Consider the following 14,347-nt stretch of genomic DNA (forward strand, 5'->3'; position numbering starts at 1 on the left):
CTGGGGGGACCTGGGAGGCTTGGGAGCTGGTGGGAACCAGGCCAAAGAGGGCTTAGAGTCCTGGCTACCCCCAGACCTTCCAGGGTAATGGAGAAGATAGGGCCGAGTTTATCAATCACGTAGAGAGGACAAGCTCTGCCAACGGAGGGCTGGAGCTTTTGACCTCTGGGTGGTCTGAAGAACACAGATGCCCTCTGTATGCAAGACAGAATGCCCTGGACTCAGCTCCCAGGGTGTGGCACCGGCCTGAGGCCGGGGCTTTGGCCCCTCGGGCTGGTTCAGGCTTCAGGGTGGTGGCGGCGGGGGGCGGGGGGAGGTGGGGTGGGCAGAGGGGAAAGGGTGAGCCAGGCCGCTGAGCCCAGCGGGGTGCCTGGGGGGGATCAGGCCCGGGCTCTGGGTCGGTGCTCACCATCATCTTGTCGCTCTTGTTGCTGAAGCAGCCCGTGGAGGACTTCTCGGTGTAGGCGTTGCGCGCGCCGTACTCCAGCTGGCGGTAGCGGGTGGGCACCTCGGCGTCCAGGCGGTAGGACAGGTTGTGCAGGATACACATGCAGTTCTCCACGGACTGGGGGCCAGACGGAAGCGTGGCACCTGAGCCCGGGCCCTGCCCTGACGGCGCCCCGGGCCCCCTCCCTGCCCTAGCTCCTGAGCAAGAGGCGGGCCCCTCCGGCTCCAGGACATTTGAACGCGCTCTCCCAGTCACGCCTCCCGGAGCCTGCGCTGGAATCCAGTTCTCTCAGTTCCTAGCTGCGTGACCTTGCGTGGCTTACTTTGCCTTTGGGGCCCCGGTTTTCTCAGTTGTAAAATGGGACTAAAGTCACCGTCTCTCTCCTGAGGCCCTGTTGTCACATCCGGTGGAGGAGGGGGAGACAAAATCTCTCCACGGGAAACTGTGTGCAGGACCCAGTACCCGTGGTGCCCAGACAGTCCCCTGGTCACCTGGGGACAGTGGGAACTCACTATTCTCCCGAATTGCTGTCCTGCCGTGATGGAAACATCTCAGCCTTCAGCTTCTCTGCCCTCCGTGATTTTTCCTTTCTGTCTGTGTGTGCTAGTGAGTCCTAAAGCCCAGAGGGGACAGGAGGCGGCTTGGCCAGTGGCCTCACTGGGACGCAGTGGGAAGCCAGTGCAGTAGAAGGAGCCTCGGTGCAGGGAGGATCCCCGGGGGCATCAGTGTGGCTCCTCAGGGCCGCAGGCGGGGCTTCGCACCGGCGACAGTGACTGCTCACGGAGAGCTCACTCGGTACCAGGCCTGCTTCGTGTCTTGCTTATGAACTAATTGAGCCCTTAAACTAACCCAGGAGGCAGATTAGGATTATGATCATTTCTGTTGGAGCAAAGTGCAAACTGAGGAACAGAGAAATCATGGACGTGTCCGCATTCACACAGCCTCTGCGTGAGGGACAGGGGACCTGCCTCTGTAACCACTGTCCCCGGCAAGCAGAGCACTCTGCAGACAGCTGTCCCCTTCACTGGCCGGTCTCTGGGCATCTGTCCTGTCACTGGACCATGCCTTAAAGGCCCCTCGAGTGCAGACCTGCCTCGTGGAGCCTGGGAGAGGAAAATGTCAGGACCTAGCGTCCAAGGAGCTGCCCTCACTGATTCTGGGGAGGCCCTGGGCCTTGGAGCCCTGGACAGAGAAGAGGACTGGGGTCCAGGGCCGGGGTGGGGTGCCGCCTGGGTGTGCTCACCTTGTCATCACAGCGGCTGGCGGCCACGCAGTTCTGGACATAGGCCATAAGGGAATCAATGAGCCCCGTGTAGTTTCGCATGGTCTGGCGGCCTGCATCGGCAGAGCTCAGGTTCCTGAGGGAGAAAACAGAGACGGGGTGAGGAGGCAGGGGAGGAGGGGTGGGGGTGGAGAAGAGAGTGGTTGGGGGGCACGCAGGGGAGAGAGCAGGTGGGGGAAGAGGGGGCGGAGGGGATGGGGGATGCGGTTGGAGGTTTGATAGGACGAGAGCAGGGCAAAAGAAATGAGGAAGAAGGAAGGAAAAGACCATTCAGCCAATTCCGCCCCATTCTGGCTGAGGTTGGATGGGCTCTCATTTGAACTCAGCTCTTTCCACCCCTCTTGCTGCCCACCTGTAACTTTTATGACGGTCAAGGCCTCCAGTGCAGCTAGCAGGCCAAGACACACGCCTTACCACTAGGGGGCACCTGTTGCACGGGGGCTGGAAGCTCGCCTGCCCAGTTTTTTTCTGTGGGACAGGAGAAGCTCTTTGGGGTGCTGGGGCCAGGGGCTGGATCTGAGAAAAGAGCTGACAGGTGCTCGGCTGGGAGCCAGATGCCCCCTCCCCGTGGAAGCTGTGTTCCACCTCAGCAGCGGGCTCCTTCCCAAGCATCCCGGGCCTATTTGCCTGGTGTAGGCCGAGTGTGGCCGCTGTTGTCCCCAACAGTCCTGCAGCCCTATCAAGTCCTTAACACCCCGGCTTTGCTCACTGGGGGCCACTGATGGAGGCTGAAAGGGAGGAGCACAAGCTGAGACAGAAGCTCACGCCACCTGCACCCCTCACTCTGGGGCTCCCAGGAATTGGGGAAGACAAACCCCATCAGAGCAAGGCGTGACCCTAAAGGGGATCCATTCCACTGCTTCACCTCCATACCAGCACCCACAACCCAGCTTGCAGCCTGTCTCCTAGAATGAGCATGCCCACGTCCCTCCTCCAAGAGCCCCCAGGGGCCTTGCTTCATGCTGGGGTAGGACTCGGGAGACTTTGGGCAGAGCTCTGCCATCTTCATGCCAATGAATATGGCAATTGGTGTTAGCATCATAGCTGGGAAGTGACTCATTAGGAGCCAATCAGCAAATTTTTGTCCAAAAGAACACGCTTCAAGATAGTCCAAGAAATGCATTTTTGGGAAATGGAGGAGAGGGAAATGGTTGAACCAGTTTGGATATTCAGATCTGGCATTTCCACTCAGATTTCTAACTAAGTCTGCTGTGGTCCCTTAAAGGAGGTCATGGAGTCCTGATCCTTATCTGGATCTGGGGACGTCAGGAGCGCCGGGGCCCCATTTCTTGGAGTCTACCCATGAAGACCAGTGCCAGCCAGACTGCATTTTATGTTCTGTGCCCTGGCTGAGTCCTGCCCGAGATGGGGCTGCCTGGGCAAAGGCCCAGGGCTGGGGCCAAAAGACCCCACGGGCAGGCTCTTCTCTCACCTCAAGCAGCCTGTGGCATTGAAGAAGACTTCAGGGTCCACCATTTCCCGGGTCATGTTGCTGTTGCCATCACACCAGCCGGAGAAGGGAATGATGACCCGGTCGGCCAGCACAGGCAGGGCGTCCGCGATGAGCTCCTCCTTCAGCTCATCAGTGGAGGACAGGTTCCAGAGCAGCCCTGGATGTTGGGGACCATCAACCCAACACATGCCAGGCTCAGGAAGACCCCAGGCGATGGCGTGTCACCCCCAGCCTGCTCTGGCAAACGAGCCCTACTGGAATGTCACTTTCCAATTACGCCTGGGTTATTCAGTCTAGTGTCTGATTGTTTCCTGAGCCCGCTTCCCAGTGTCTCAACGAGACTGCAGGTTCTTTGAGGGTGGGGAGCATCTAGGGTTCTTTATCTAGGCCAAAATTATGAATATGGAAGGCGATCAAGAAACATTTGATTGATCTGTGGGTTTTAATATAAATGTTAGCACTCAGAGTCTTCTAATGTTCTCTATTTTCCACCTGAAAGTCATTCCAGAAATACTGATCATGGTTACTCTGTGCATGGTCTCATCTTCCCAGTCCAGTCTGAAGGTTTCATAGTTCCTTCTGTCTCTTGTGTCCCCGGCCCGAGTGCTTAGCATACTGTTAGGGCACAGGGAGGTGCTTAAGACCTGTTAGTCCCTGCTCTCATCGACCTCCCTTCCTCCCTTTCACCTGTGGATCCTGCCTGTGAATATGAAACCTGCCTGGACACCAGCCTTCTACTCTTTGCCTTCTATCTTCAAAAAGACCTTGACTCAGGGGCCTTTGGGTGGTTCAGTCGCTTAAGCATCTCACTCTTGGTTTCAGCTCAGGTCATGATCTCAGGCTCATGAGATAGAGCCCCACATTGAGCCTGGAGTTGGGCTCTTTGATCAGTGGGGAGTCTGCCTGAGATTCTCTCTATCCCTCTGCTCCTCCCCCCTCTCATTCTCTCTCTCAAATAAATAAATTAATTAAAAAAAAAAAGACTTAGACCCCTTGTGGGTATGCACCATCTGGACACCACTAATCTGGCCAAGGCCAGTGCCATGGGGGCTCCCAAGATATTAGCCTGAGGTCAAATCTGCACGGTTGTGCTTTGACCCAGCCTGGAGGGGCTGCCCCACACCCCATCTTGGGACTGCAGCCAGCAGTCCCGCCCACCCCGGACCCCTAGCTCTCCATGGCTGGCGCTCCCTACCGGTTAGTTGTTTCTGGATCTCAGTGCTCCCAGTTCTCCTCAGGAGGTTGACAGCCTCTCGGATCCCATTCTGCCTCCGCGTCTCTAGCTTGTTGGTGACGCTCCGGAACACCAGGTTACGCAGGGCCCCAGCCGCAGCCTGCTGGACGTTCTGGTTGGGGCTCCGGAGGAGGTCCACCAGCTTGCAGATGCCTCCCAGCTGATAGACCTGTTGGGATAGGGGGGCCGCCTTGCCCAGTCAGGGAGGTGAGGCTGATCTAGTGTCTCTACTCAAAGCGATTTTTCTCAGACCCAAAAGTCTACTGCCAGTTCTGAAATATTCAAGCAAACCAAAATAAATAAGCAATGTGGAGTCACAGCAACCAGATCAGGAACCAAGATGGATTCAGATGTTAGCTCCCCCATGTCCTCTCCAGGAGAGTCACCCCTCTGTTCTGAGCCCCACTTTGCTCCTCTGGAATACGGCAGTGAGGACTGGAGGAGGAAATGGATATAAATACACTTCAAAATCCTAAAGCAAGACAGACGTAAGGGAGACCCTCCCACAGGAACTCTTTCTCCTGTGGCAGGAACTTTGATGCTTATGGATCATGGAATCTCTAGGAAACCTGTTTAGGGCATCACACCCTAGGGCTGAGCTGTTGAGCCCTATAGGCATCCTTCCCAACAGCCTAGGGGGGCATGAACAAGCCCTGTTTCCCACCATGGATGCCTGGTGAGAAAGAGGATCAAGAGACAGAGAGGCCGAGAGGCCGAGACAGACAGACAGAGGGAAAGGGGCTGGGGAAGGGAATTGAAGGGTGGAAAGGAGTCACATTCTCTAGTGGCATCTGAGAAAGGGGATTTCTGTTGAACTCATGGCTGTTTCTTCCATGTGATCAGTGGGGGAGACACGCCTAACTAATGTCCACTCAACTAGAGGGTTAAGATGCCCAGCTGTGATCTTAGGCAATGCCAAGCACACTCCTCGCCTCAGGCCACCAGGCAGGGTGAGAAGGAGCAAATGCAAATGCCCCCACCCATCTCTAAATGGGGTCAGGCTGACACACACGCAGTCCCTGCCCAGGCCTCCAGGGGGAGGAAGGTGTGCAGCCAGTTACCTGTTGTTTGGCCGATTCATCCTGGAAGCAGGTATGCTGGATGTAATAGGCCCCAATGGCCTGGTACTTCTCATCCTGGGAGCTCAGGTACTGCACAGCCTTGGGGATGGTCAGCCCACTGCACTCAATATCCTCGCTGCAGATCCTGTGGGCAATGGGCAGTGGGGTGGGTTCCAGGGTAGGCTAGGAGCCCCGGGGCCAGGGGCTCAGAAACCCCCCTGTATGCCCAAGCTGCCACAGCCTGTCTATCCATCCATCCACCCATCCATCCATCCATCCATCCATCCATCCATCCATCCATCCATCCATCCTCCCTCCCTCCTGTCTCTATACAACCATCAATGCCTCCATCTCTCCCAAAGTCCAGCTAATTCTTCTTACATAAATATTCTCACATCTGCTCCTTCTTCCCAACCTCATGGGCACTGCCTTCCTTCTGACCATGATCACTCTCACTGGGACTACAGCAAGAGACCTCCACAACTGGGTCTCTTCTCCAGGCTCCCCTATTCAAATTTTTCCTCCCTTTTACCAGACTAGCAGTCCTGACACCTGGTTCACTGTGTTGTTCCCATCAGTGGCTTCTCCATCCTGCAGGTTCAAGTGCAGACTGCTTACACTAATATCCAAGGGCACATGTTAAGTTGGACCATATGAAATGCTGATAGTCAAATTTTGAGCCACAAAACGAAACATTTTATGTTTCAACCTAATCGTTTGGCTCTGCTATGCCCTCTTGCACACTCCCCAGCTCCTCACAAGGTCCGCTCCTGCAAGACTCTTCTGTCCACTGAGCATCCATGTGGCTCTCATATGTGGCTGTGTCCCCTCCCGTCACAACACAGGTGCCTTGATGAAGCCCCGCTTCCCTGAACATTCCAGCGAAAGGATACCTGTGTCCTGGTTCCCAACAGACATGGAGAGTTCCTGGGGGCAGAGGCAGCCCCTTCTGTGGCACCCAGCCCCACCCCACTAGGAATCTCCTCAGCACTTGTACTGGCCTCAGTTTTCTTCTCCTCATGTGTCTTGGCCTCAGTCCTGCCATAAGTATTCATGGGTTTAGTGAGGCATCCTAACTCCATTTCAGGAAAAATCACCCAATGGGCAGAACTCTCTGGTCTTATATCAGTAGCACTCCTGCCCTGCATAGAGCAAATGTCACATTTGCCAGTCAAACATCATCTCTAAATGGCTTGTCATACATCCCCTTCCCTGTCTTGCCTAGACCTTGTCCTCTTAGGGCCTCCGGTTTGGGGCAACGAGCCAGGGCTAGATGCTGCCCCAATCCCTGCTCCACGGGAGAGGGTTTCTTAGTCCTTCTCCAAATCATCCTAAATACACCTTATGGCCTTTGAATAATTAGGAGAGGTCCAGCTTTACAGTGGGGTTCAGCTTATTATCGAAACAGTACGACAGAGTGGGGACGAGCACAGGATGCTGCATCAGCTGTGTGGCCTTGGGCAAGTGAGTTAACATCTCCGTGCCTTGTCTCCTCCTCAGGAGTTCTAGCACCTGCCTAGAAGGGGCTATGAGGTTTAGAGATGAAGACTGCAGAGCTCCTGGAGCTCTAGGAAAAGCAGTTTATCAGTTAATTGTGTGGCTCTAAGATGGCTCTGCGCTGTTCTGTTTCTGGCTGTATTCCCTCCACTTACCATACATCCTGGAACATAGTAGATGCTTAGTAAATGCTTGTCAAATCAATGAATAAATGATCATTAGGTGGCGATAAGGAACAGTCTGGAGGTCCAAGGAGCTCTGAGTCCTGGAGGGCAGGCCCAATGTCCCCTAGGACACTGTCCCATCCCCAAGCCACCCTGTGCCTGTGGCTCTTTACAGGACACCCCACTTCATCTCCTTCATTCTCACTGGGCCTTCAGTGTCGAGGGACAAGAGATGTACTCTGTTCTTCAGCACTAGATCCAGTTCCTCAATTTTGATGTCTGACCGTCCTGGTCGTCTGTTGTCCTATCAGGTGGAACATGGCCCCCTTGCCCATCATCCACATCAGGACACACTCCTTTGCTCTTTCAGAACATGGATAGAGATTTGCATGCCTAAGATCACAGACTCTCGGTCCCCTGGAGGGCCTGTTAAAACACACGTTGCCCGGCCTCTCCCTGAGTTTCTGAGTCAGTAGGTCTGGGTGCAGCCTGAAAGTGTTCCCAGGTGATGCAGCCGCCACTGTTTGGAGGCACACGGTTGGAGCTCCACTGGCCTCTAGTTAGCCTCCTCTGTTCATCACCTGTGACCCTTTAGAACCTACATACCCCATGCGTTTGTGTTAATGTCTGGGTTCTGTCTCCCCCTTCACACTGAGGACCGCCCGAGGTCAGGAACGCTCCCCCTGCAGGGACAAGGAACCCCTGGGGACCGAGGTGGTCCTTCCAATCATCAGCAACTCCCTCGCAGCGTGCAGCCCCGCTGACAGTCTGCCTCCACCTTGGCCCCTGCCCTGGCCCCCTGCCCAGCCTGGCGGCACTTACTTGGAACTGGCCCTCGAGTGGCCAAAGGACAGGTCCTTGTTGCAGGACATGGGCGGGACGTACACGGGGTCCTGCTTGGAGGTGCAGGAGGGCGGGCGCACAGGGCACTTCTTGACCGCCTTCTGGCCGCTGCAGGTGCTGTAGAAGCTATAGCGGTTCTGGGTGGTCTTCTGGCCCCTGTTGCTCAGCGTGCCCTTGCGCAGGGTGCCCCGAGGGTCGCAGTAGAGGTCAGGCTCGCTGCGGCTTGCCTTGATCTTCTGCATGAAGCAGATGTCACTGCCTGCGCCGGTCGTGGGACAGGGGCCCCGTGGGTAGTGCCGGCTCCAGTTGTCCATCTGGCTGTAGGAACTGAAGCGCCTGTTGTCATTCTCCCGCTTGAGGGTCCCGTTGTAGATCTGGGCAGAGGAAGGAAGGAAGGCTCAGTGGAGGTTCCTGACCAGGGATTCTGGATCCAGCTGGCCAAGAGACCCCGACCTCCCCCGGCCTCTGTAATAACTAGCTCATGGAATCCCAGAATGTTTGGAGTGGAAGGCATCTTAGCCATCATCTGATATATTATCTTTTTCAAACTGCAGGTTGTGACCCAATTTGGATTATGAAATCCATTGAGCTGATTTGTGACTCTCGTTTAAAAAAATAGGACAGCATGGTAGAGGCTGGACCGTAAGCCGTCAGAGTGCAAGGTTGGCTGTTGAGACACATGTTGTGTTGTGGGCTGGGCTGCGATGGAGAACACGTTTCTTACTGTGGTGGTGGTGGGGGGTAGCCACTCATCCAGTCCTACGTGAATGGCCTTGGCCGGGTGGGGAGTCGGAGGCCCAGAGAAGACAGGGAACCTCCAACTCAGGAGGGAAGGGCGACGCTGGACCTGTGCCCATGTCCCCAAGTCGTTGCCCCGTCGCCCCGTGAAATTCTCAGACACCGGCAGCTTCCAACACAGCCAGCCTTCCTTGGCCACTTGTACTCAGCGTGGGCAAAATGTCTCCTTTTCTGGCCAGGACTGTCTTCCACTGTTATTTCTCTGCTGAACTCCTCATGTTGCCTCCCCTCTGCCAGGGTAAGAAGCAAATGGTAACATCGCCCTCCGGGGGAACCCCTCACAGGCCAAAGGGAGAAAATACTTCTGCTCCTGGGCCTTCTTTGAGCACCGACACACATGAAGGCAGGCCCAGGGGCTTAGGGTGGGGTGCAAGGGGAGCCTCCTGGGCTTTTTGTCAGGCTTGCAGGAGGGACAGGTTGGGCAGAGGCTCAGTCTGACAAGAAAACATACCGTAATGAGGCGCCCCCCGCCGGGGCTCCGTGTGAGCTCACCTGGGGATGCGGCCTCCCTGGTTAAGAGCCTACAAAGCTGGAGATTTGGTGGGAATGAGCTCGGAACAGATCTGTTGAAGGGGGACTTTCCCAGGAGCTCACAGTCTGGTGGCAGGTCTGCTTGCTCTGACTTGTCCTCAGACTAGAGGGTAACACTGAGCCTGTGGAGATAAAGTGTCTCCACACAGGGGCTGACTTGGATCTCACCTTTGCTGGGATGAGCCAGGGCCAAGCCTAGCAGCCCAGAGCCTGCCCGCCCCACCCCATGAGTGTGTGTGTGTGTGTGTGTGTGTGTGTGTGTGTGTGTGTAGGGGAGGTGGTTAGACAACTGGGCTATTCTCCTCTACACCGGATCTAGCCACACAAGTCTGGGGAGGGGCCTTCTCTTGGCCAGTTCCCTTTCATCTTAGCAGGAAGCCACCGTGGGTCAAGGTTCCAGTCAGAAGTGGCATCCAAAAGTCAGAAGCCACAAACTGTTAACCTTGACAATGGTGCTCTCATCTCCTCCACCCACATGCTCAGCTGGGCACTCAGGTGGGCATAATTTTCTTCCCCAAACTGGGTCAAACCAACCTACCCCAAAGGGAACAGGTGTGTGGGTGTCTGGGGAGGCATAAATGAGCAATAGGAGGCAGAGGGAATCTGGAATGTGCACTTTGCACAAAATATGCAATTAGGCCACCCCTGCTTTAGGCCAGTGGCCACACCCCTCACCCCTCCAGCCTCCCAGGGCAGGGAAGGTGACGATAGCACTTCGGAGGGCCAGCTGAGCACTCCCCATGTGGCAGGCTAAGCCTTAAATGGAAATGCAGCAAGGAACTCTCTTGTTCTCAGTAAATGACAATCCCGGACGTCAGCTCAGGCACCTGATGAGGAGTCCAACCGCTCATCTTGGACCAAACCCAGCAAAAATGTGATCATGCTGATTAAGCCTGACAGAGGCTTTGGGCTTTGCTCTCCTGTGCTGGGAAAGGAACAATGGGCAGCCCTGCCAAATCTCAGCGAGGGTGGGCTGCCTAGGGGAAGGGTGCTGGCTGTGCCCTCGGGGGACCAGGCGTGGTGGAGAAGGCAGGGCTGACCCTGTGGGACTGCATTTCCTACCCCCCCCATCAGCCACATCCCAGTGGCGTCACCCATTCCCGGGAGCCCCACCCCAGCTCCTTGTGTTATGGCTGCTGGTGGCTGAGGCCAGCCGTGGGTGACTCCCGTCATCATGACTCTTTGCTGTTACTTTGACAAGTGGGAGCGCCAAGCTTCCTCTTTGCCAGGCCCTTTCCTGTCCTAGTATCACAGGGGGTCTGGGTTTCCCTCCAAGGCTCAGACAAAGCAGGTTGTCACCGGCCTTCCCTGTGACCTTTCCCCTTTGCTGTCCATCAGGCTGAAATCTTGGGACTCCAGGTACATTCCTCCAGCTCCCTGGGCAGAGGGAGACTCAGTGGTCAAGAACATGGACTCTGGAGCCACACTGCCTAGGCCGAGCCCTGGCCATGTCAACTGCCCGATGGGGGGCCTTGGCAAACTTGCTTGAACACAGCACACCTCAGTTCTTTTTTTTTTTTAAATTTGTAAAACTGGGATTATAATTGTACCCAGTGTGGGGAGAATTCAGTGAATGAATGTTTGTAAAGTGCTTAGGACAGTGCATGACATAAATGTTTGTTTAGTAGGGACATCTGTATCCCTCTGGTGCTCAGACCGGAGGCAGACTGGGGGCCTCTAGGACCTGGCTGAGGGTTGTACATCACCCAAGTCATACCTAAAGGGGCCACCAGGTTGGCACTTGAGGGGGACGGACCCAGGAAGGTAGGCCAGTCCAGGAAAGGGGAATACACTAGTATTCAGAGCCTCATGCTAGTCTCACGCACTGGCCACAGAACAGGCCTCACTAGGTTTCAGAAAAACAGAGGAGTGTGGTCTGCCTGTAAGGCTTTATGACGGAATGGAATGACGCGGTGTTTCTTTACGTGGGTGCCGTCGGCATTTGGGGCAGGACAATTCTTCATTGTGTAGGTTGCCCCAAGCACTGCAGGATGTTTAGTTGCCTCTGGCCCCCAGGTCCTAAATGCCAGCATGCCTTGCTGTCATTGTGACTAGCAAGAATGCCCCCACACATTCCAGGTCCTGAGCAAGCAGCTGCAGCTGGAGCGGAATACGTGGGTAGTGTGCACCCAGGTGCCCACAGCAGGTGGGAGAGCTTCACTGCCAATGTCGGGTCTCCCAGGCACACCCCCACACCCAGATAGTGATCTGCTGGCAGCGTCTTCTGCTTTGAATACAAAGGACAGTGAGACACAGACACACAGCCCTCGTCTGGTTATCTCACGCTTCCTTGGGAAACTCCAGCCTTGTGTGGTATGGGCCGTGCATCAGAACATAGCAGAGGCTAGAAACTCGACTTTCTGGGGGCAGAGATGACCCTCAACCAGGAGTAGGCCAGAGAGGGCTGCCCTTAGCAAAGAGCCTCTCCTAACCAGGCCCTGCTCTGTTTCCCTTTCTGCTAATGACTTAGGTCTTATAATTCATCCACCTTTCTCCCCTCCTCCCCTTCCTTCTTGGAAAATTGTGCCATTTTATGTCCTGCTGAATGCTCCCAGCCCCTCTTCCTGTTCCTCCTCACGTCAGGAAGTGCTCAGAGGTCAACCTCCTCGTTTTGCGGGCAAGGAAACTGAGTCCTGGAGGGTGACTAGACTAACACAGCCCAAGAAGAAGGGCCTCAAAGAACTGAATATAGTCAGTTTCCCCTTGAGAGTCCCATTCAGTCTGAAGAGACCCCCAAACTGGAAGAGCTCCTGTCGGCCCAAGTTCATCGGACATGACAGTGTCCAACCATTCAGGACGAGATGGCATCCTTCTGTCCTTCCAACTGAGAATCCTTTCTGACTCCTCCTTTCCCATTCCCACTCCCCAGACTGTGGCCCTGGTGAGCCTCAGCTCGCTGCTGGACAATTCCAGTGCCTCCTGCCAACCTCTAACCCAGCCCTTGGGGTCCTGGTACCTTCCTGGTGGTGCCATCCGCCTGACCTTCCTCAGACAAAGCTTTCCTTGCTTGACAAACCCACAGTGTCTCTCTGCTTATTGCAAGAAGAACTCACCAGCCTGACCCCCTTGCCTGTCTGGTCACCTCTTGCCTCCCCAACACACCCCTTTATGCTATCTGGTGACATCAACCACATCCTGCTTCTGCCCAACCTCTTCTCCATCCTGCATAGCTTTCCTTGCCCCTCCTCCCAAATCCTGTGTTTCTCCAAGGCCTCTTCCCCAGTCATCTGCACAAGGCCTGCTCTGACCCACCCAAGGCCCCCTCTCCGGATCTCTCTCGTGTCCAGAGCTGGGCTTCTTCATCTGCACACCCCCGCTGGCCGTGACCTTATGTGTTCTTTAGTTGCTAATGGTTTCTGTCATTTTCCCCAAGCTCTCCAGGGCAAAGATGCCCTTTACTGTGCCTAGAACAGGGCTGGCCTCACCGCAATTGCCCAAAGGAGTGCCTTGACTTGCCATGGGAATGTGTGCCCGGGATGGAAATCTGGGCTGTCGGTTGGCACTGGGGTTCCCACAGCCTCCATGGGCCACAGGGGATCCTTGTCAATGAAAAGAGCTGCCAGGAAGGCAGAGGGGTTCCAGATGAGGCAAGCCAGTCTGTGAAGGTGGCCCAGCGTGGCTTCAGGCTATAGGGGTCCAGGATTCTTCCCTTTACCCCTTGACCTGGGCTTTATTAGTGGGTTGGCTGAACCTAGAGAGTTCTATTCCAGCTCTGGCTGATCAGACAGAAGGAGCCAGGCATGTGCTGGGCAGACCGAGATGAAAAGAGTGTCTGTGTCCCCAGCTATTAGTCCATTTTGAAACCAAGCTTCTGCCAGCAAGGTGGGGCTGGCCAAACCGGCTCTCCTGCAGGACACACCCTGCTCTTCCCTACGAGTCCCACACCCAGCACAGTGCCCAACAGGACCACCTGCAGCAATGTACTCCCCAACGCCCTTCTCACGAGACTATGTGCACACCCACAACTTCATGGGGTCCCTGTGCCTCCCGGGCCGGGCGAAGCCCCTCCTGAGAAAGGACTTGCATTGAAAATGCCTTGAGGACAAATACCATTTGCCACTTCCCTTGTACCGACTACTCCCCCCGCTCAGTGCCCATTTGCGGGCCCTGGTGCAGTAGGCATGTTCTCTTTCACCTTCCTGGGATTTCAGTCAGGACTGGGCATAGCTAGCCAGTCACAGGGTGGCCAGGGTGGTGCAGAGGGGGCTTCACAATGGGGCAGCTCTGCTCCACTTCTGGGGGGTCTGGAGAGCCCAGGTCCTCTCTCAGCAAGGGCTGCCCAGGACGGGGCAATCAGGGCCCCAGGCGTGGGGAATTCTCTGCGCAGGAGGTTGGGGGCGGGGTGTGGGCAGAGGCAGCTGCTTACTCAGCAGCTGGAGTCACTGAGAGCAGAGAGCTGCTGGGCCTGAGTCACCAAAGGTGGGACTTGGGCAGGAGGAGTGCCAATCCCTGTCTCCTCCTGGGCTCCGCTCCCTCTCTGGCCAGGAGCAGGGGGTCCCACCCTGGGCTGGTCCTCCTTTCTTTCTCTGGCACGTGGCTTTGTGTGGTGTGTGGAGAGCACAGCCACCCCAACACTCAGAAGCCCTGACAACTGGGCAAAGAGCAAGCCTGTTCTGTTTGGAGGCGGCTGTGGTGGGTGGGCCCCTGCTGGGGAGTCCTTCAGGGCGGGGAGGGGCTACCCCACGATTCCATTCCCGGCACCCTGAGACCCGCAGTGCCTACTCAGGAGGGAACCCCAGTTTGCGAGTTGAAGGACAGGGGCTGGTGGGTGTCTAGTCAGTTAGACAAGGCACGACAGGAATTGGAAATAGCCTGATGTCAGGAGTTGGGCATCTTCTATCACCTGAATTTTTTAAATGTAAAAAAACCCCCTAAACCCACGAAAATTTTGATGCCCATCTTGGATGTGCAGAGTTCATCAGAGATCTGGTTAATAGTGGTTAGTGTCCCTTGTCACCTTTAAGAGGTGGAAACTGGGAGCCTGCATTGTTCAGGGGAGTAGTAAGAAACAAGGGTGATTTGGCACAAGTTTTCTA

The 14,347-nt window shown here is 55.7% G+C and overlaps 1 protein-coding gene across 1 annotated transcript in view; it reads right to left on the reverse strand.

The window, feature by feature from the left end:
• PKP1 (plakophilin 1) overlaps positions 1 to 14,347 on the reverse strand; it is a 46,933-nt gene that overhangs the window by 7,746 nt on the left and 24,840 nt on the right. Inside the window, exons 3-8 of the mRNA XM_035010356.1 lie at positions 7,962 to 8,356; positions 5,479 to 5,623; positions 4,379 to 4,586; positions 3,163 to 3,340; positions 1,692 to 1,806; positions 410 to 565 (exon numbers count right to left, since the gene is read on the reverse strand). Coding sequence (XP_034866247.1) covers positions 410 to 565; positions 1,692 to 1,806; positions 3,163 to 3,340; positions 4,379 to 4,586; positions 5,479 to 5,623; positions 7,962 to 8,356 — 1,197 coding nt within the window. The remainder of the gene's footprint in view (positions 1 to 409; positions 566 to 1,691; positions 1,807 to 3,162; positions 3,341 to 4,378; positions 4,587 to 5,478; positions 5,624 to 7,961; positions 8,357 to 14,347) is intronic.

Source organism: Mirounga leonina, unplaced genomic scaffold, assembly GCF_011800145.1.
Source record: "Mirounga leonina isolate KUSES-001 unplaced genomic scaffold, KU_Mleo_1.0 Mir_154, whole genome shotgun sequence".
In the NCBI taxonomy this organism is placed as follows: domain Eukaryota; kingdom Metazoa; phylum Chordata; class Mammalia; order Carnivora; family Phocidae; genus Mirounga; species Mirounga leonina.